Source organism: Oncorhynchus gorbuscha, linkage group LG05, assembly GCF_021184085.1.
Source record: "Oncorhynchus gorbuscha isolate QuinsamMale2020 ecotype Even-year linkage group LG05, OgorEven_v1.0, whole genome shotgun sequence".
NCBI classification, from domain to species: Eukaryota; Metazoa; Chordata; class Actinopteri; order Salmoniformes; family Salmonidae; genus Oncorhynchus; species Oncorhynchus gorbuscha.
This window is the reverse complement of record NC_060177.1, coordinates 68758822-68780863: the sequence shown is the minus strand read 5'-3', so window position 1 is coordinate 68780863 and position 22042 is coordinate 68758822. Positions and strand designations below refer to the sequence as shown.

The window sequence follows — 22042 nt, the reverse complement described above, 5'->3', positions numbered from 1 at the left end:
ACAGTTGATTTCTCCAAACCAAGCTGCTTACCTATTGCAGATTCAGTCTTGCCAGCCTGGTGCAGGTCTACAATTTTGTTTCTGGTGTCCTTTGACAGTTCTTTGGTCTTGGCAATAGTGGAGTTTGGAGTGTGACTGTTTGAGGTTGTGGACAGGTATCTTTTATACTGATAACAAGTTCAAACAGGTGCCATTAATACAGATAACGAGTGGAGGACAAAGGAGCCTATTAAAGAAGAAGTTACAGGTCTGTGAGAGCCAGAAATCTTGCTTGTTTATAGGTGACCAAATACTTATTTTCCACCATAATTTGCAAATAAATTCATAAAAAATTGTACAATGTGATTTTCTGGAATTTTTTTTCTCATTTTGTCTGTCATAGTTGAAGTGTACCTATGATGAAAATTACAGGCCTCTCTCATCTTTTTAAGTGGGAGAACTTGCACAATTGGTGGCTGACTAAATACTTTTTTTGCCCCACTGTATGTGTTTCAGTGATTGGGATGGTTGTTAGTCAGATTTTTGTCACGACATGTGGTACTCAGTGCTGTGTGTCAGTGTGAGTGTGTCTGTGTGTGCGCATTTTGTGAGTTATGTAAGCCATCATGAGCACCCTTCAGGCTTGTGGGTGTATATATTCATGTGTGTGTGCATGTGTGGTTCATGTTGTGTGTGTGTGTCTGCAGAGATGGGAAAGAGAGAGTTTCCATATGGTTGACACACCGCTATAGATAGAACTGGTCTGGAGGGTCGTAAGGATGGTTGTTGTCTATTCATGAGAGGAACTAAATGTTTTAGTTGGATTTGTTTTGATGTGACAGATGTAGTAAACTGTAATGATGAGGATAGAAGAGTCAGTGGAAAAAATACAGCAGTATCAAACTGAATGTTGTTAATGTTATAGCGATAGATTGATCTATCTATCTAGAGATATCTATCTACAGTTGAAGTCGGAAGTTTACATACACTTAGGTTGGAGTCATTAGAACTCATTTTTCAACCACTCCACACATTTCTTGCTAGGTCAGTTAGGACATCTACTTTGCACATGACAAAAATCATTTTCGCAACAATTGTTTACAGAGAGATTATTTCACTTATAATTCACTGTATCACAATTCCAGTGGCTCAAATGTTTACATACACTAAGTTGACTGTGCCTTTAAACAGCTTGGAAAATTCCAGAAAATGATGTCATGGCTTTAGAAGCTTCTGATAGGCTAATTGACATGATTTGAGTCAATTGGAGGTGTACCTGTGGATGTATTTCAAGGCCAACCTTCACTCAGTGCCTCTTTGCTTGACATCTTGGGAAAATCTAAAGAAATCAACTAAAGAAAAATTGTAGACCTCCACAAGTCTGGTTCATCCTTGGGAGCAATTTCCAAATGCCTGAAGGTACCACGCTTATCTGTACAAACAATAGTATGCAAGTATAAACACCATGGGACCACTCAGCTGTCATACCACTCAGGAAGGAGACGCGTTCTGTCTCCAAGAGATGAACATACTTTGGTGCGAAATGTGCAAATCAATCCCAGAACAACAGCAAAGGACCTTGTGAAAATGCTGGAGGAAACAGGTACAAAAGTATCTATATGCACAGTAAAACAAGTCCTATATCGACATAACCTGAAAGGCCGCTCAGCAAGGAAGAAGCCACTCCTCCAAAACCGCCATAAAAAGGCCAGACTATGGTTTGCAACTGCACATGGGGACAAAGAACATGCTATTTGGAGAAATGTCCTCTGGTCTGATGAAATAAAAATATAACTGTTTGGCCATAATGACCATCGTTATGTTTGGAGGAAAAAGGGAGAGGCTTGCAAGCCGAAGAATACCATCCCAACCGTGAAGCACGGAGGTGGCAGCATCATGTTGTGGGGGTGCTTTGCTGGGGGAGGGACTGGTGCACTAAATAGATGGCATCATGAGGAATTGAAAATGATGTGGATATATTCAAGCAACATCTCAAGACATCAGTCAAGAAGTTAAAGCTTGTTCGCAAATGGGTCTTCCAAATGGACAATGACCCCAAGCATACTTCCAAAGTTGTGGCAAAATGGCAACAAAGTCAAGGTATTGGAGAGGCCATAACAAAGCCCTGACCTCAATCTTATAGAAAATTTGTCGGTAGAACTGAAAAAGTGTGTGTGAGCAAGGAGGCCTACAAACTCGACTCAGTTACAGGAGCTCTGTCAGGAGGAATAGGCCAACGTTCACCCAACTTATTGTGGGAAGCTTGTGAAAGGCTACCCGAAACATTTGACACAAGTTAAACAATTTGAAGGTAATGCTACCAAATACTCATTGAGTGTATGTAAACTTCTGACCCACTGGGAATGTGATTTAAGAAATAATAGCTGAAATAAATAATTCTCTCTACTATTATTCTGACATTTCACATTCTTAAAATAAAGCGGTGATCCTAACTGACCTAAAACAGAGATTTTTATTAGGATTAAATGTGAGGGATTGTGAAAAACTGAGTTTAAATGTATTTGGCTAAAGTCTATGTAAACGTCCGACATCAACTCTATCTATCTAACTCTCTATCTATATTGTGTCTGGTCAGGTCTGACAGAAACATGTGTACTACCTGTCGTCCTAGCTGTGTAAGGTGTCTTCCTCTCTCCTCCTCCTCCTCCTCCTCTCCCTTCTTCCTCGCTCTCTTTCCCACTCCTTGGGACACTAGGGATCTACCACTCTGTGTAAACAGTCAGCTGACTCTTAAAAATCCAACGGCTCTTTTGAAACAGGAAACTTGCTCCCTTCCTTCTCTAACCCCCTTCCTTCTACCCTCCCTCTCTTCTCCCTCCTCTCACAACATGCCTCTCTCCATTTCACAATAGAACAGCCTGAGAGAGATGGGGGAAGGGGTGGAGGGCTAGGCAAACTCTCTTTGGGTGGGAGTGAGAGCAGACGAGGGAGGGAGCGGGGAGAGGAAAGGGGAGGGAGCAGTCTGGCAGCCAGCTGATTGCTGGTCTAGCATTCAGAGTTGGAGCGGAGGATAGAGAGAGGCAGAGAGAAACCGAGAGAGGCAGAGGAAGAAGAGAAGAGGCTACTGATGCTACATTAATCTGTAATCTGACAGAGAGTCAGAAACCAACAGCGTCATCACAGAACTGTCAGCCTCTGTCACAGTTTGTTCCGGAAATCAACAATGTAAAAGAACAGGCTGGGAAACTAGAGCAAGAGGAGGAAGTGAAGAGAGAAGAGAGAAACGAGAGATGCCATAAAACCAACATCCTCTCAAAGAGAAAGAACACACACAACAGCTCAAAGAGAGAGCTAGACAGAAGGAGAAGGGAGAGAGGTAAACATACTCTGTGGTGAGTCACTCCTCCTCCCCCTCTGCTTTCCTTTCCGCTCCTCTCCTCTGGTGTGTTGATGCTGATGCACAGAGGAGCAGCAGAACTAAGAAAAGAGTCCGATCCAGAACACTAGCTGAAGACGAGAACTGGACTCTGTGTGGGAGTAGCAGAACCGACAATGGAACTGTAGAACCATCAGGTTACCAGAACTAGAACCAGGAGTATCATCAGAGCCAGAGCGGTGGAACCGTACCCAAAGGGTTGTGTACTGTATAAAGGAGTGGTAGTGGACTTGGTGTGTCTCAATAAAGATGTCCTGGGGGTCTCTGCTGTCTCCGGTCCAGTGGGCCAAATGGACCTGGTCAGCTGTACGGGGAGGAGGGGAGGAAGAGGACGGAGGGCCCAGAACCAAGGATGAAGGCGGAAAGTAAGTAGGCTACAGGTGTGTATGTGTGTGTGTGTGTGTGATGCCTGTCTGGCACACGTGCGAGGGAGAGGAGAGACATTGTGTGTGTACACGTGCAGAGAGATTATCAACAGACTGAAGTAACCTGTCCGGATGACTGGGGGAATTTTCTGTTATTATTCATACAGACAGAGAGAGAGAGAAAGAGAGGAGGGAGAGGGCAGAAACCTAGAGGGAAGGAGAGGGAGGCAGAAACCTAGAGGGAAGGAGAGGCAGAAACCTAGAGGGAAGGAGGGACAGAAACCTAGAGGGAAGGAGGGACAGAAACCTAGAGGGAGAGAGAGGCAGAAACCTAGAGGGAAGGAGGGACAGAAACCTAGAGGGAGAGAGAGGCAGAAACCTAGAGGGAAGGAGAGGGAGGCAGAAACCTAGAGGGAGAGGGCAGAAACCTAGAGGGAAGGAGAGGCAGAAACCTAGAGGGAAGGAGAGAGGCAGAAACCTAGAGGGAGGAGATAGAGGCAGAAACCTAGAGGGAAGGAGAGACAGAAACCTAGAGGGAGAGAAACCTAGAGGGAAGGAGATAGGCAGAAACCTAGCAGAAACCTAGAGGGAAGGAGAGAGGGAGAGAGAGGCAGAAACCTAGAGGGAAGAGAGGCAGAAACCTAGAGGGAAGAGAGGCAGAAACCTAGAGGGAAGGAGAGGCAGAAACCTAGAGGGAAGGAGAGGGAGGCAGAAACCTAGAGGGAGAGAGAGGCAGAAACCTAGAGGGAGAGGAGAGGCAGAAACCTAGAGGGAGAGAGAGGCAGAAACCTAGAGGGAGGAGAGAAACCTAGAGGGAAGGAGAGGCAGAAACCTAGAGGGAGAGAGAGGCAGAAACCTAGAGGGAGGAGAGGCAGAAACCTAGAGGGAGAGAGAGGCAGAAACCTAGAGGGAGAGAGAGGCAGAAACCTAGAGGGAGAGAGAGGCAGAAACCTAGAGGGAGAGAGGGCAGAAACCTAGAGGGAAGGAGAGGCAGAAACCTAGAGGGAGAGAGAGGCAGAAACCTAGAGGGAGAGAGAGGCAGAAACCTAGAGGGAAGGAGAGGGAGGCAGAAACCTAGAGGGAGAGAGAGGCAGAAACCTAGAGGGAGAGAGGAGAGGCAGAAACCTAGAGGGAAGGAGAGGCAGAAACCTAGAGGGAGAGAGAGGCAGAAACCTAGAGGGAAGAGAGGCAGAAACCTAGAGGGAGAGAGAGGCAGAAACCTAGAGGGAGAGAGAGGCAGAAACCTAGAGGGAGAGAGAGGCAGAAACCTAGAGGGAAGGAGAGGGAGGCAGAAACCTAGAGGGAGAGGAGGCAGAAACCTAGAGGGAAGAGGCAGAAACCTAGAGGGAGAGAGAGGCAGAAACCTAGAGGGAGGAGAGAGAAACCTAGAAACCTAGAGGGAGAGAGGCAGAAACCTAGAGGGAAGGAGAGGCAGAAACCTAGAGGGAGGAGAGGCAGAAACCTAGAGGGAGGAGAGGGCAGAAACCTAGAGGGAAGGAGAGGGAGGCAGAAACCTAGAGGGAAGGAGAGGCAGAAACCTAGAGGGAAGGAGAGGCAGAAACCAGAAAGGAGAGGCCCTAGAGGGAAGGAGAGGCAGAAACCTAGAGGGAAGGAGAGGGGAGGCAGAAACAGAGGGAAGGAGAGGCAGAAACCTAGAGGGAGGCAGAAACCTAGAGGGAAGGAGAGGAGGGAGGAGAGGCAGAAACCTAGAGGGAAGGAGAGGCAGAAACCTAGAGGGAGAGGCAGAAACCTAGAGGGAAGGAGAGGCAGAAACCTAGAGGGAAGGAGAGGCAGAAACCTAGAGGGAAGGAGAGGCAGAAACCTAGAGGAAGGAGAGGCAGAAACCTAGAGGGAAGGAGAAACCTAGAGGGAGAGAGAGGCAGAAACCTAGAGGGAGAGAGGCAGTAAAAGACAGAGAGAAAGAGTCAGAAAGAGAAAGAGGGAGATGTGATGTTGTTTTGACGTGGTCACTTGTTCTTTGCTGCCGCTCTGCGTAACCGTGATTAGATCATGTTGTCATGTCTAAAAGCAGGTGACCACTCATACACACTCTGTTTTTGTAGGTACTGTAGCTCTGTTTGCATTCTTATGGGACAACAAATAATCTGTCTGCTTTCATATGTCTGTCTGTGAGAGAGGGCCAGGAGGAGAGGGTTGGTGGAAGGTTAGGGAAGGTTGGAGGAGGGTTGGGGGAAGGGAGGTTGAGCTTTCTAAATATGTGGGATTTTTTTGTGCCAGTTTCTAGTTTCCAAGTAACTGTCCAAGATCGCAGTGTAGAGGCCATCGCTGGGACTGATTGTCTGGGCCTGCTTTGTGTGTGTGTTTTTTAAGGATTACCTCTGTGTGGTTTAGATGTGATGTGTGTGATATATAGAGAGAGAGGGAGGGAGGGCTGACTGTCTGTGTTTCAGGAGCCTGTGTCTTTGTTCCCCTGAGCTGTTTTTCATTAGTATGTGGACGGTCTGATGTGCATTTAAGTGCCTGGGAAAACACACACACACACACCCGTCTCTGGGTCCCAGACACCAGGCCCAGACTTATTTCCAAGCTGTGTGTGTGTGGACGTGTTTAACTATTCTTGTGGGGACCAGATGTCCCCACAAGAATAGTAAACAGACCAACATTTGACCAACTGGGGACATTTTGTTGGTCCCCACAAGGTGAAATGCTGTTCCTATGGGGTTTAGGAGTACGGTTAGAATTAGTGTTAGGGTTAGAATTAGGTTTAGGGTTAGGAGCTAGGGTTAGTGTTAGGGTTAGGTTTTTGGGTTAGGATTGGAGTACAGGTTAAGGTTAGGGTTAGTGGGTTAGGGAAAATAGGACTTTGAATGGGGACTGAATTGTGTGTGCCGACAAGGTTAGCTATACAAGACTCTGTGTGTGTGTGCGTGAGAGTGAAAGAGACCGAGAGAGAGAAAGTGGAAGAGAGCGAGAGACTGCGACACAGTCTGTCCTTGTGTATTGAGGACACGTTGGCAGGATGAGGAGGAGGCTAGTGGAAGCAGGTGGCCAGGCAGGGTTCATCTCCCTTCCTCCCTCTTTCCCTTTCCTCCCCCTTTACTTCTCTTACTGTGACACTCCTTATAAACTCCATTGGCGGGCTGTTGAAGGAGCCATACAGAGCAGCAGGTGGTACACTAACATGACAGGATATGACATCATAGAGAATGTATGACCTCACTCCACCAGACATCCTGAAACTTCCATGGAAATAGATCAGAGTGTACTGACCTGTAATCTCTCTCTCTCTCTCTCTCTCTCTCTCTCTCTCTCTCTCTCTCTCTCTCTCTCTCTCTCTCTCTCTCTCTCTCTCTGTCTCTCTCTCGCTGTCTCTCTCTCTCGCTGTCTCTCTCTCGCTGCCTCTCTCTCTCTCTCTCCCGCTGTCTCTCTCTCGCTGTTTCTCTCTCTCGCTGTCTCTCTCGCTGTCTTTCTCTCTCTCTCTCTTGCTGTCTCTCTCTCTTGCTGTCTCTCTCTCTCGCTGTCTCTCTCTCTCGCTGTCTCTCTCTCTCTCTCTCTCTCTCTCTCTCTCTCTCTCTCTCTCTCTCTCTCTCTCTCTCTCTCTCTGTCTCTCTCGCTGTCTCTCTCGCTGTCTCTCTCTCTCTCGCTGTCTCTCTCTCTCGCTGTCTCTCTCTAGTTCAGATTCAGAAGGGAACTTTGAGACACCAGTGGCGGAGTCTCCAGGTCTGCAGAATGACCTGACTCAGCTAGATAACTCTGCCGACAAAGGTGAGACTCCATCCTCAGCTCACTACCTATGTATCAGTTAAACCCCTATCCTGCTCAGAGGGAAAAAATTGACAGATGGCCGCTGGTCATAAGCTAGTCTATTATTGCTCAGTAATGCCACAGAGACCAATAAAGACAACTCTTTTTTTGGGTCAGTGCCAACAACATAAACGAGAGTGCCCCTCTAACAAACAAACACGCACGCACGCACGCACGCACGCACGCACGCACGCACGCACGCACACACACACACACACACACACACACACACACACACACACACACACACACACACACACACACACACACACAACACACACACACACACACACACCAAACCTACACGGGTCATATGAAACAGATCATGTGTTGTTGACCATTGTGGAGTTTGTAGACACACAATGTTATCCTATTAAAATTAACTGCTCTGTGGCGTCTTGGATTAGTTGATTTTGTTTTGGATTCATTATCCTATATCTAGACACAATGCAATCAGAAGATGGCATTCTATGATCCAAATGTACTACATCTCTGTCTCTGTAGACAATAACAACCCCTCCTCCAATCACATGCTGCTTGTGTATATTTGGGTTAGTGCCCTAAATAAAACATTCACTGAGAGACAATTCAGTCTGGAGGAATAATCACAGTCTACTTGACTACGTCACCTCAGGGAGCAATCTACATGGTAACAACAACACTAGATGTCTGATGTCTGCCCACATGAAAAAATAGTATACTATGGTTGAATACAATAGTATTCACTGTAGTGTTTTTGTGGACTTTACTGTAATATACTGTACTATTTACAGTTTACTATAGTAGAAGTACTGCAGTAAGAAAAATAATAGTATATACTATAGTAATTACAGTAGTGTTTTTGCAGACTGTAGTATTTATATAGTAAGTACTACACATGATCAAGGCATACTACAGTGTGTAGTATAGTATTCTACAGTATTCTACAGTTTACTATAGAATTCTATATTAAGTACTCTCTCTCCCTCTCATCAATGTGGTACCCTGTTAAAGACTAGTAGAAATTTTTTAAACGTCCCACATTGGGCTGGATGTGTCAGTATGTAGTTCATACATGCATAATCTATGAGCAGGATTACTACTAGCAAGATGCACACACTGCAGAGCGAGAGAGAGAAAGCAATGGCGTGGTGCACATGTCTGCATTTATGTGGCGTAGTACGCCATTTTTGAGGGCCACTTTTGTCTCAAGAGCCAAACTTCTGGCTGAAAAGATGATAAAAGTACCGGAGAATCTCTTTAAAATGTTTAGAAGCTGGTGTAGGCTACAGTGTGAGGCCTGTTCTAAAGGGCAGGGGTGAGGTTGTCCTGCTCTACTCCCAGATAATTCTGGTTAGTTAGGTTAAGGAACGTTTCTTCGTTCTGACAGAGCATACATTTGGGATTGTCATAATGACTCTGTATTACACATCCACAGAGGGCAGTTTAACTGTGACATGTTATTGATATCTCTGAGAAAGGACAATTGAAAGATGATCTGACACACCCTATCTCTCTGAGAAAGAGAGAGTAATATCACAAGGGTGTGTGTCTGTGTGTCTGTGTGTTGGTGTGCGTGCGTGTGTGGATGGCTGTGTAGTCTCATTGTTCTGTGTTCCTGAAATCTGTTGGATTTCTCTGTAACAGCGAGATCACTGTACAGCAGTATGAGTCTGCAACCCTCATGCGCACGCACACACACACACGTAATAACCCAAGGACACTGACTTGTGTCTGTAGAGCTCCATGTATCCCAATGTTAATGAGACATGCAGGACATAGTGGCAGGACTGCTCAGCGATGCCTTCTCTCTGGAGCCTAACCCCTCAAATGTGGTTGACAGGGGCCTGGGCTGGAGCCCCTCCCAGACTGGAATGAGCAGCCCCGGCCCCCAGAGAACAGAAGCATGTTAGCAGCATTGCAGGTTGTCCTAAACACAACAGGGTCCTGGGCTGAACATGTACTCAAACCATGACTGTATTACTGTGTAACCATGACTGTATTACTGTGTGTGTGTGGGTGTGGGTGTGTGTGTGTGTGTGTGTGTGTGTGTGTGTGTGTGTTTGTGTGTGTGTGTGTGTGTGTGTGTGTGTGTGTGTGTGTGTGTGTGTGTGTGTGTGTGTGTGTGCGTGCGTGCGTGCGTGCGTGCGTGTATCAGTGTTTGCTTTTGACGAGGTGTTTGTTGACACAGGGATCATTGTAAGGTACCATTCTTAGCATTCTAGAAGTGAGGAGCCATTGTGAGTGTTCTAACAGGAAGTGAGAGGATATTCAAACATACCTCAGTCCATACATGCTTTTAAATAGCCATGAACTGATGTGGTGGAGCTGCAGTGGTCTGAGTCACTGTAGGGTTTAAAGATGAGACACCATGCATCCCAAATGTCACCCTATATAGTGCACTATGTAGGGAATAGGGTGTCATTTGGAATACATACACCCAATGCCCCATCCTATTCCAGAGATATTTTCCACCCTGCGCACTGGGGACTGAGGAGCACTCCCACACATTTTATGAATGTGTTTTACAGCAAGACTTTAAATGCAGAGATGTTTCTGAGAATGGGAGAGTGCCCCACAGTCACATCTAATAGTGATTACACAGGAAGCTCTTACAGCCCAGGGTCACTGTGTCCTTGGTGGAGAGAATGCTGGCAGGAAATCTGTAGCACATTAAGGGAGAGAGACTAACACACACATAGACACATAGAGATGCACACGCACACACACAAAAGAGAGAAGAGGACAAACGTCTTGCTTTTCTCGATAACATGAGAGCAGATTTACCGCTTGGAGAGAGGGAATAGGCTTTAGAGAAAAGATAAGCTATAGAGGGATTGGTGAAGAGACTGTGAGAGAGAGATGTACACATTCTGTAGTATATTATCTGAAACAAGAAACAGAGAAATCTAAAAATTATATCCCTGAAAAAAACTTTTGAAAGGTTGCTGTCTTGCTTGTCTCCAGCGTGAGATACTGACTCTGCGTCTCCTCTCTGCAGCCCTCACCAGAGATGACGGACAGCTGACGCCCCGTGCCGTCCTGGACAGGAACTCCAATCAGGATGTTTATCCCGCCTCCCTCCAGGAAGTCCAGGATGCCCTGAACAACCTCAATAGCCCCTCCCCCTCCCAGAGCAGAGCAGGTTTGGACCAGAACCTAAACCTGATGTTTACCTCCAGACCTGGAGAAGATGGTCTCTCCCTGTCCCCTCTGCCTCAGCCCCGCGCCCTACGTCCCCCCTCGCTCCCCGTCCACAACCCCCCCGTCCCCGCTGAGTTTGAGGATCTCGCTCCTATGACCTCTGACCCCAATGGCAACATCAACTCTCACCCCAACAGCCTGACTTCTGAAATGGACAGACCAGAGGACTCAGACAGACAGTCACCTAGGAAGAGCACAGGCATCACGTGAGTAACAATCTTATAAGACATCTTATCTTACAGTATCTTGTGTTGCCTATCATTCAGTCCTAACACCCTCCCCTTCTGGTTTAAGGAACCAAACTAACCATCCTGGCTCTACCAGTACAGTTCCCTGCCTGACCACTTAGCATAAAATCACATGATCTTATCTCTCCCTTCCTCAACCAATCTTCTCTCCCCCTCCCTCCCTCTCCGCCGCCCCCCAACCCCTCTCCTGTCTCCCCTATACTCTGTCCTGACCTGTCTCTGAGTCTCTTTCTGTGTGGCATCAGGACCGCTGAGCAGGTCCGTTTCCTCTGTATGACGCTGTAAGTACTGTTTACTGTATGTCTCTGTAGGCCCTCCACTAGGCCTCAACCACATCGCCAGACTCTTTGTCTCCCCCTGCCCAGTTGAGCTATCTCTCCCCCTGCCTGTTCCTCTCCCTGCCCCCCATGCATGTTCTCCTACACCACAATCCTACAGAGAGCAGCCCTGGTCCGCACTCTCTAGTCTCAGGTTGTCGCAGTCATCAGCTTCTCCCAGGCGGGGCTAGTCAATTACATCATCTACCTGACCTCAATACCGAGAAAAGGAGAGAGGTGACCTCATAATACCCGACAGCAATTTCACAGATACTCTCTGTATGAGCATAGTCATGCTCTGTGCAGTGGTTTGGTGACCCTGCTCTTATTCTATTAGGCAACAGCCTGTCGTCTGCTTTTTGCTGTTTAGCAGCAGACGCACAGAGCAACGCAACAGAGAGAGCACATAATGAGGGCTGATTTCAAAGCCTGCTTTCTCTTGTATTTCCTCTGCTTTTATCCTACTGTACTCTCTCTCTATGCTCAGTACATTGATTCAGTCTCACACAGTCTCATATCACAGGAATCCTATACCTTTAGGTCTAGCTGCTACCCCTGACATACACACACACACACACACACACACACACACACACACACACACACACACACACACACACACACACACACACACACACACACACACACACACACACACACACACACACACACACACACACACACACACACACACACACACACACACACACACACACACACACACACACACACACACACACACGGTCGGTGGGTCAGCTACGATCTGGGTAGGGTTAGCGTTAGGATTGGTCTCAGTAGCTCTGACCTCAGTGCTTGTCTTCAGGAACTCCTGTAAAGTGAAGAAGCTGGACAACCAGACTCCATTACAGAACACCTGCGGACAGGTAAGGGTTCATGTTCTTTACCAACTCCTCAAACAGGAAATGCTTCACTTGCCTCCTTTACTCATAAAGACAGCAAACTTTATTTATGTTTAAAATAATGTTTTTCAAATAAATGTGTGTATATTGCTGTCCTTGGCTATCATTGTATTACATATGCAAGCGTTTGTGCGTGCTTGTGTGTGTGTGCGTGTGTGTGTGTGTGTGTGTGTGTGTGTAATGTAGTGTTATAGTGCTTTCCACTCTGGTGCAATTTCTCTGTGTATCTGACCGTGACCCTGGTTAACCTGGGCATTCCACTCTGAGAGACTGAGCAAGTTCCATCAGTATACATCAGCCCTGTCCTCTACTCTACCTCAGCCCTGTCCTCTACTCTACTTCAGCCCTCAGTATACATCAGCCCTGTCCTCTACTCTACCTCAGCCCTCAGTATACATCAGCCCTGTCCTCTACTCTACCTCAGCCCTCAGTATACCTCAGCCCTGTCCTCTACTCTACCTCAGCCCTCAGTATACCTCAGCCCTGTCCTCTACTCTACCTCAGCCCTCAGTATACCTCAGCCCTGTCCTCTACTCTACCTCAGCCCTCAGTATACCTCAGCCCTGTCCTCTACTCTACTTCAGCCCTCAGTATACATCAGCCCTGTCCTCTACTCTACCTCAGCCCTCAGTATACATCAGCCCTGTCCTCTACTCTACCTCAGCCCTCAGTATACCTCAGCCCTGTCCTCTACTCTACCTCAGCCCTCAGTATACATCAGCCCTGCTCTGGCACAGCACCAGGGAGCAAAGGGAGACAGCCCCATTAAACAGATTAAAATGTCCCTGCCTGTCTGTAGGAGAATGACCACGGCGAGGGCCACGCCACAGATGAGGAGAAGCTAGCCAGCACAGCAGGAGTCAGAGCAGACGGTGAGTGGGGGTTGAGGGGATCAGACACTCCCAAACATCAGTGTCTGTGTGAACTCATGTGTTGGTTAATCAATGTCACAGGGAAGGTCATGGTTGTCTTTCATAGAGCCCTGTAGGAACAGCTATCAATTAGTAACTCATTGTCAACATCCACAAAAGCTTCATTGGATCCAAGGAATCTGTATGAGTGTTCCTAAGTTCCTGTGCTCTGATCTGGGCTCCCTCCCCTCCCTCAGCGCAACCACTAGTGTAGGCTATATGAGTCATGTAGCTTGCTGTTATGTATGACTGGTGGGTCTGTGTGTTTATGAGCCAAACAGCAGAACCCCAGCAGTGTGACAGGAAGTAGACAGACTGTACCAGATCAATAGTCCCTCAGGCTGCATGTAACACACTTCTACTGTAGCTCGGTTCTGTTGAGCTGAGTTTACCTTATTGTCTGTTCTAATCTGCTCTGCTCTGTTCAGTTCTTCTCTGTCGAGTCTGGGGAGATGTATACTGTATATTCTGTCTGTCAACTCACAGGTTTATTATGAGACAGAATTGTGTCATCATTCCCTCTGTGCTGCAGGCATACACTGCCCCCTTCTGGTCAGGCAGCAGCAGTAGCACATGGAGCTCCCAGTGACTGGAGTCAGAATAGAATAGTTCCTTATGAGAATACAGTGTGGGATATTTCACACAGATATTTTTGTGACATTTCATTTTCTCTCCCAGGGACAGAACTGAGTGTGTCAGGCAGATCAGAGGAGTCAGACTGCTGTTCTATGGTGAGTACCACAAAAGCTTGGCCCACTTCAAAGACCAAGGATCTAGTGATGGTTCCATCAAAATCATGTGATCTCCCTGGTGACTACTAGATGGAGACATTAGTGAGCCAGAAGTTTAGAATGCTGTCCTCAGAACACATTATGTCACTGTAGTTAGGAGGGTTAGTCAATTACTTAGTCACCATCCATCTAGCTGATCTTGGCCCATCATCATGTTTCTAGTAGATGTAGTGGATTAGAGCTGTGTTGACAGTGATGTTGAGGAGCTTGTGCTATTGTACCTGATTGTCTGGGATGGTGATGGTGACTGGCTTCATTGGTCTACCCACCCGGTGCCTAACAGTGCTCTGTTGCCCATTACAGTACAGTGCAGCACCATGGTAGCTTCACTCCCACACTGTACATGAACTGACCACGAGCTCCTCAGCCTGTCATCATCTCCAACTCATCAGGTGATAGAGGGATTGAGATTACCAGACCCATAGGATTAGTATATGACTGAGTTATAATCCAGGGAAGGACAACAGGAGGGTGAGGGTTGAGGGGTAGGGCGAGAGAAAGAGATGAAGTAACCAAATTAACCAAGACCTCAAATTCAAACTACCATCTCCCTGTCAAGCTGTGTTTAGACAGGCAGCCCAATTCAGTTTTTTTTCTTCACTAATTGACTAATCAGATGAGCTCTGAAAAATATCTGATGTGATTGGTCAAAGGACCAATTAGTGGAAAAACGATCAGAATTGGGCTGCCTGTGTAAACAGCCTCAGAGCTCCTGTGCATCATGCTGATGAAGGCAGGGCCAATGCAGAGATGTCTTTGTACGGCTCTGAATGGAGGAGATGAGAATATCACCACAACCCTCCAATAAACACTATATTGCATTGTACTATAATCACTTTATTATTGAGTCAAACATGCAGATGGAAAGGACATTTAAACAGTTTGAACCTGCCACACACCACACAGACATTGTGACTAAATCAGGATTAGGGTCACGTTAATCTAACATATTCTTATTTACAATGACGGCCTACCAAAAGGCAAAAGGCCTCCTGTGGGGAAAGGGCAGGGATTAAAAATGAAAAATATATAAATATAGGACAAAACACACATCACGACGAGAGAACACAACACTACATAAAGAGAGACCTAAGGCAGCAACACAGCATGGTAGCAACACAACATGGTAGCAGCACAAAACATGGTACAAACATTATTGAGCACCGACAACAGCACAAAGGGGAATAAGGTAGAGACAACAATGCATCACACAAAGCAGCCACAACTGTCAGTAAGAGTGTCCATGATTGAATCTATGAATGAAGAGATAAAACTGTCCAGTTTGAGTGTTTGTTGCAGCTCGTTCCAGTCGCTAGCTGCAGCGAACTGAAAAGACGAGCGACCCAGGGATGTGTGTGCTTTGGGGACATTGAACAGAATGTGACTGGCAGAACGGGTGTTGTATGTGGAGGATGAAGGTTTCAGTATATATCTCAGATAAGGGGGAGTGAGGCCTAAGAGGGTTTTATAAAATAAGCATCAACCAGTGAGTCTTGCGACGGGTTTACAGAGATGACCAGTTTACAGAGGAGTAGAGAGTGCAGTGATGTGTCCTATAAGGAGCATTGGTGGAAAATCTGATGGCCAAATGGTAAAGAACATCTAGCCGCTCGAGAGCACCCTCCTTACCTGCCGATCTATAAATGATGTCTCCGTAATCTAGCATGGGTAGGATGGTCATCTGAATCAGGGTTAGTTTGGCAGCTGGGGTGAAAGAGGAGCGATTACAATAGAGGAAACCAAGTCTAGATTTAACTTTAGCCTGCAGCATTGATATGTGCTGAGAGAAGGACAGTGTACCATCTAGCCATTCTCCCAAGTACTTGTATGAGGTGACTACATCAAGCTCTAAACCCTCGGAGGTAGTAATCACACCTGTGGGTAGAGGGGCATTCTTCTTACCAAACCACATGACTTTTGTTTTTGAAGGTGTTCAGAACAAGGTTAAGGGTAGAGAAAGCTTGTTGGACACTAAGAAAGCTTTGTTGTAGAGCATTTAACACAAAATCCAGGGTGGGCCAGCTGAGTATAAGACTGTATCATCTGCATATACATAAGTCGGAAGATTACATACACCTTAGCCAAATACATCTAAACTCAGTTTTTCACAATTCCTTATTTAATCCTATTTTTAAAAAATCATTGTTTTAGATCAGTTAGGATCACCACTTTATTTTAAGAATGTGAAATGTCAGAATAATAGTAGAGAGAATAATTTGTTTCAGCTTTTAATTCTTTCATCACATTCCCAGTGGGTCAGAAGTTTCCATACACTCAATTAGTATTTGGTAGCATTGCCTTTAAATTGTTTAACTTGGGGCAAACTTTTCAGGTAGCCTTCCACAAGCTTTTTCAGTTCTGCCCACACATTTTCTATAAGATTGAGGTCAGGGCTTTGTGATCGCCACTCCAATACCTTGACTTTGTTGTCCTTACGCCATTTTGCCACAACTTTGGAAGTATGCTTGGGGTCATTGTCCAATTGGAAGACCTATTTGCGACCAAGCTTTAACTTCCTCACTGATATCTTGAGATGTTGCTTGAATATATCCACATAATTTTCAATCCCTCTTGATGCCATCTATTTTGTGAAGTGCACCAGTCCCTCCTGCAGCAAAGCACCCCAACAACATGATGCAGCCACCCCCTTGCTTCACGGTTGGGATGGTGTTCTTCGGCTTGCAAGCCTCCCCCTTTTTCCACCAAACATAACAATGGTCTTTATGGCCAAACAATTCCATTTTTGTTTTATCAGACCAGAGGACATTTCTCCAAATAGTACGATCTTTGTCCCCATGTGCAGTTACAAACCGTAGTCTGGCTTTTTTATGGTGGTTTTTAGAGCTTTTGTACCTGTTTCCTCCAGCATCGTCACAAGGTCCTTTGCTGTTGTTCTGGGATTGATTTGCACTTTTCGCACCAAAGTCTGTTCATCTCTAGGAGACAGAACACGCCTCCTTCCCGAGTGGTATGATGGCTACGTGGTCCCATGGTGTTTATACTTGCGTACTGTTGTTTGTACAGATGAATGTGGTACCTTCAGGTGTTTGGAAATTTCTCCCAAGGATGAACCAGACTTGTGGAGGTCTACAATATTTTTTATTAAGTCTTTGCTAATTTCTTTTGATTTTCCCCTGATGTCAAGCAAAGAGGCACTGAGTGTGAAGGTAGGCCTTGAAATACATCCACAGGCGTACCTCCAATTGACTCAAATTATGACAATTAGCCTATCAGAAGCTTCTAAAGCCATGACATTTTGTGGAATTTTCCAAGCTGTTTAAAGGCACAGTCAATTTAGTGTATGTAAACATCTGAGCAACTGGAATTGTGATACAGTGAATTATAAGTGAAATAATCTGTCTGTAAACAATTGTTGGAAAAATTACTTGTCATGCACAAAGTAGATGTCCTAATCGACTTGCCAAAACTATACTTTATTAACAAGAAATTTGTGGAGTGGTTGAAAAACTAATTTTAATGACTCCAACCTAAGTGTATGTAAACTTCCGACTTCAACTCTAAATTGATGAGAGCGCCTCCTACTGCCCGAGCTATGTTGTTGACACCTATGTTTCTGCAGTATGAGGACACCTGCCAGCTGAAGAACGCCAAGCTGGGAGGAAGTGACACAGAGAAGAAGACAGGAAGTGAGGTTCTAGACTCGATTTTCATCAGCGAGGCAGAGAAGACGACTGTTCTCACCCTCATCAGAGGGGAGGTAAGTTAAACAACAGGCCACACATGCATGCACGTGTACACACACACACACACACACACACACACACACACACACACACACACACACACACACACACACACACACACACACACACACACACACACACACACACACACACACACACACACACACACACACACACACAGGGTAACATAGTAATAACTGTCTCCTGTGCCAGATCATCACTAAGGAGATGGAGGCCAATGACTGGAGGAGGAAGTATGAGGACAGCAGACAGGAAGTCATGGAGATGAGGTACTGTAGGCCAATTCACATGTACCATTCTGTTACCATTCACCTCAACTATACTGTGAGGTTAGTAATGACGTGATATGTGCTGAGCAGTGAACAGACTGATTTTTAGCTAATCAAGATTCACAAGTAATCATTCCTCTCTCACAGAAAGATAGTGGCAGAGTATGAGAAGACCATCGCCCAGATGATTGGTGAGTGGCTTAGGTCAACCAAACCTCTTCAAATATTCCTCTACATAAATGTAGTGGTGGCCTCAATACACGGAATCATAAAATTACCTGTCTGTGTGACCTCTCTCTTTGTCAGAGGACGAACAGCGCAACACCATGAGCTCCCAGAAGTCTTTGCAGGCTGTTAGCATGGAGAAGGAGTCGGCCCTAACAGACCTGAACTCAGTAGAGCGCTCGCTGTCCGGTATGTTCCGCCGCTACGAGAACATGAAGAGCACCCTGGACGGCTTTAAGAAGGTTAGGGGTCAGAGTTCAGGGATCAAGAATAGTCTGACCTTACTACGATTAGTCTTTGAGCTCATATATTAGTTATGTGTAACATTGTGGTTCTACTATTATGTACATGTAGAATGAGGAGGTGTTGAAGAAGTGTGCTCAGGAGTATCTGGCCAGAGTCAAGCAGGAGGAGCAGAGATACCAGACGCTCAAACTCCATGCCGAGGAGAAACTAGACAAGTATGATTAGACACACACACACACACACACACACACACACACACACACACACACACACACACACACACACACACACACACACACACACACACACACACACACACACACACACACACACACACACACACACACACACACACACACACACACACACACACAGACACACAGACACACACACACACACACACACACACACACACACACACACACAGAGGAGTCTATCAGTAACTACCAACCCCTACTATTCCCTTCAGGGCTAATGAGGACATAGCCCAGGTACGCAGCAAGGCCAGCTCTGAGAGTGTTGCTCTGACCGCCAGCCTGAGGAAGGAGCAGATGAGGGTAGAGTCTCTGGAGAAAGCTCTGCAGCAAAAGGTAAGGGCTAACATTACCTAGCTACATGCTAATGCCCACTGCTAGGACTAGAGCAGAAGGTAGCACACAACCATAGAGATAGTTAAAGGATGCAACACTGTATCTGTACCATTATGGCGTCTGTTAGAGCATGGGCAGCTCCATTGAGGCCATCTCCATTTTGAAGTAGTCAATGTTCTTCTTCTACTTCTATGAGTTGGTAAACAAACAGAAAGGGAGCATACTGCCACCTGGAGTGTGTTTGAACAGGTATAAAGCTAATGTTGGTGATTTACTGCCACATGCAGTAATGGAATGTTTGCTCACGAGTATAATTCATTGGCTGGTCCCTTCTGATGAACTGGATGGAATTATGTGATCCTTCCTTAACCCCAGTGGTGTAAAGTACTGAAGTAAAAATACTTGAAAGTACTACTTAAGTAGTTTTTTTGGTTATCTGTACTTTACTATTCATATTTTTGACAACTTTTACTTCACTGCATTCCTAAAGAAAATGATGTACTTTTTGTACCCGTTACGTTTTGAATGGACAAGAAAATTGCCTAATTCCCACACTTATCAAGAGAACATACCTGGTCATACCCTACTGCCTCTGATCTGGCAGACTCATTAAACACATGCTTCATTTGTATATTATGTCTAAGTGTTGGCGGATGCCCCTGGCTATCTGTAAATTAAAGGAAATTATGCCATCTGGTTTGCTTGATATAAGGAATTTGAAATTATTTATACTTTTGATACTTAAGTATATTTAAAACCAAATACTTTTAGACTTTTACTCAAGTAGTATTTTACTGGGTGACTTTCACTTTCACTTTTACTAAAACTGCCTTTTGGGCACGAGAGTCCTCTGTCTCTATACACACAACCCTAACGCTACATGCTAATGCTAACCCTGCAACAAAAGGTAATGGCCAACACTTTTTGCTGACCAGGTGACCTAAACAGGAGAAACTCCATGCCTAAGTCCTGAGTCACCAGTCTCCCTGACAAGGGTCTTCTGTCTATTCACAGACCGAGGAGATCGAGGAGCTCACCAAGATCTGTGATGAGCTCATCGCAAAGATGGGCAGAACAGACTGAGATTCCATACTTCCGAATCGACCAATCTTGACCCTCCAAGCCAACCCTGCCTACAACATATAGTGTACTCACTCCTGTGCATGCCTCCAGCCAATGAGCAGCTAGCTCTATTTCCCCACAGGGCGCCTGCACCTAGTGCTGCTGTACTGGTCAAATGTCATACGATGACCCATTTCTCTTAGTCAGTATTTGGAGAATAGGGTGTCTTTTGAGCCTGTGTTATGTACATGTGGACTCACATTTTTGGCTTGGTCATTATTTACCACGCAAGAACCCACACCCGTTTGTCTTTCTGTACTGTAACATAAACACAATATAATGTGCTGTCTTGGCATTGCATAGGTTTGTGCTTATTTAACTTAGGATAACATTTTGTTAAGCATTTATTAATATATTATACACATAAACCCCACACTTACAAAACACCCTGGCTGAGATGTACTGTACATATGGTACTGTACATATGGTACTGTACAAATGGTATTTATTCTGAACACTAGGAGACTAGGGCAGGACCAGGTAGACATTCTCTAGGCTCCAGGACAGTCAGGGGTCAGGGGTGAGCTATGCTTGACCCCTTTGTATAACTGCACTATTATAGGGAGGATGTGGGAGTAGGTTCAGGGTTAGGAGGCACTACTATAGATAGGGGTGGGGTGGGGGGTTGTCCTGGGAAAAATAAAGCTTTTCTCCTGTCTGTATATGAGGTGTTGTTTTAGCAGAGGAAGAGGAGCTGTACAGTGACTGTGTATTCTGTACGACTTCAGCACAAATGCACAGGGGAGGGTTTCCCACTGTCCTCAGCTGTACCTGGTTAGTCTCTTTCTCAGGCCAGAGGGGTGGAGCAGAGAGTAGTACACTCAGTAAGTGGAAATCTGGATATGGTGAAGTCAATACAAAGACTATATATTTGTATATGCACAAACAAATACCGTAAACTGGGAGAGTGTTTGATTTGGTTTTTCAAAATCCAAAATTGTTTAAAATCTCCTGTGGCCGTGGATACCTGTAGTATTTGGGTATGAAACGTTACAGCATGGAGGTAGAGAGAATTGTTCAGGGATTATGTGAGCTCCCATGAGCCCTGCTCAAAGGTAGAGCACTAAATAGGGAATAGGGTGCCATTTGGGATGGAATCACTGTGTTTTACTGCAGCACCTAGTTAGTGGCATAGAAAGTTCCAGTGTGTTTCTCATATTCACTGTTCACTGCTTCACTGTTCTCAGCTAACCTGGTTCTGTTAAATACTCTTCCACAGTGGAGAGTTTCACACCAGCTCACAGTACTAGTTCCCCCTCCGCCACACTGCACTGTGGATGACGTAGTTAAACAATATAACACGCATGCAGTGAAACACCACGTAGACATACATACATGTGCCAGTGTCTATAATACACATCTTTGTACCATACTGAAGTTGTAGCTTCATTGAAAGTTTCTTTAGATAATATTGTTTTTAACGGTTTGTACATCACCAATGATCCCTTTTTGCATTGTCATTAATATTTGTAAAGTGAATAAGAAGCATTCAGCTGTACTGACTTTTACTGTACAGACTATGTTGACTAATATGTGCAGTGTGTGTGCTGAGTAAACATGACTAGTAATAAGGGAGTGTGTTCTCATGGCTTCTGTGTTCTCATGGCTTCTGTGTTCTCATGGCTTTCTCTGTTCACAGCTACACAGGTTGGGTCTGATATCACAGCTACACAGGTTGGGTCTGATATCACAGCTACACAGGTTGGGTCTGATATCACAGCTACACAGGTTGGGTCTGATATCACAGCTACACAGGTTGGGTCTGACATCACAGCTACACAGGTTGGGTCTGATATCACAGCTACACAGGTTGGGTCTGATATCACAGCAACACAGGTTGGGTCTGATATCACAGCTACACAGGTTGGGTCTGACATCACAGCTACACAGGTTGGGTCTGATATCACAGCTACACAGGTTGGGTCTGATATCACAGCAACACAGGTTGGGTCTGATATCACAGCTACACAGGTTGGGTCTGACATCACA

The 22042-nt window shown here is 45.6% G+C and overlaps 1 protein-coding gene across 3 annotated transcripts in view; it reads left to right on the top strand.

Annotated features, from left to right (window-relative positions):
* The window catches only part of LOC124036399 (transforming acidic coiled-coil-containing protein 1-like), a 33766-nt gene extending 12137 nt beyond the window's left edge, over positions 1–21629 (top strand). The window contains exons 1-14 of one of the 3 annotated variants that reach the window (XM_046350944.1): positions 2980–3741; positions 7376–7467; positions 10487–10895; positions 11183–11218; positions 12078–12138; positions 12974–13046; positions 13764–13816; positions 17457–17594; positions 17794–17870; positions 18018–18061; positions 18177–18337; positions 18450–18556; positions 18811–18931; positions 19946–21629. In XM_046350944.1, coding sequence (XP_046206900.1) covers positions 3626–3741; positions 7376–7467; positions 10487–10895; positions 11183–11218; positions 12078–12138; positions 12974–13046; positions 13764–13816; positions 17457–17594; positions 17794–17870; positions 18018–18061; positions 18177–18337; positions 18450–18556; positions 18811–18931; positions 19946–20014 — 1557 coding nt within the window. In that variant the 5' untranslated portion in view covers positions 2980–3625 and the 3' untranslated portion in view covers positions 20015–21629. Of the gene's footprint in view, positions 1–2979; positions 3742–7375; positions 7468–10486; positions 10896–11182; positions 11219–12077; positions 12139–12973; positions 13047–13763; positions 13817–17456; positions 17595–17793; positions 17871–18017; positions 18062–18176; positions 18338–18449; positions 18557–18810; positions 18932–19945 lie in introns of those variants that run through there. The other 2 variants (XM_046350946.1, XM_046350945.1) reach the window with 2 other exon arrangements.
* Positions 21630–22042: the final 413 nt, after the last annotated feature.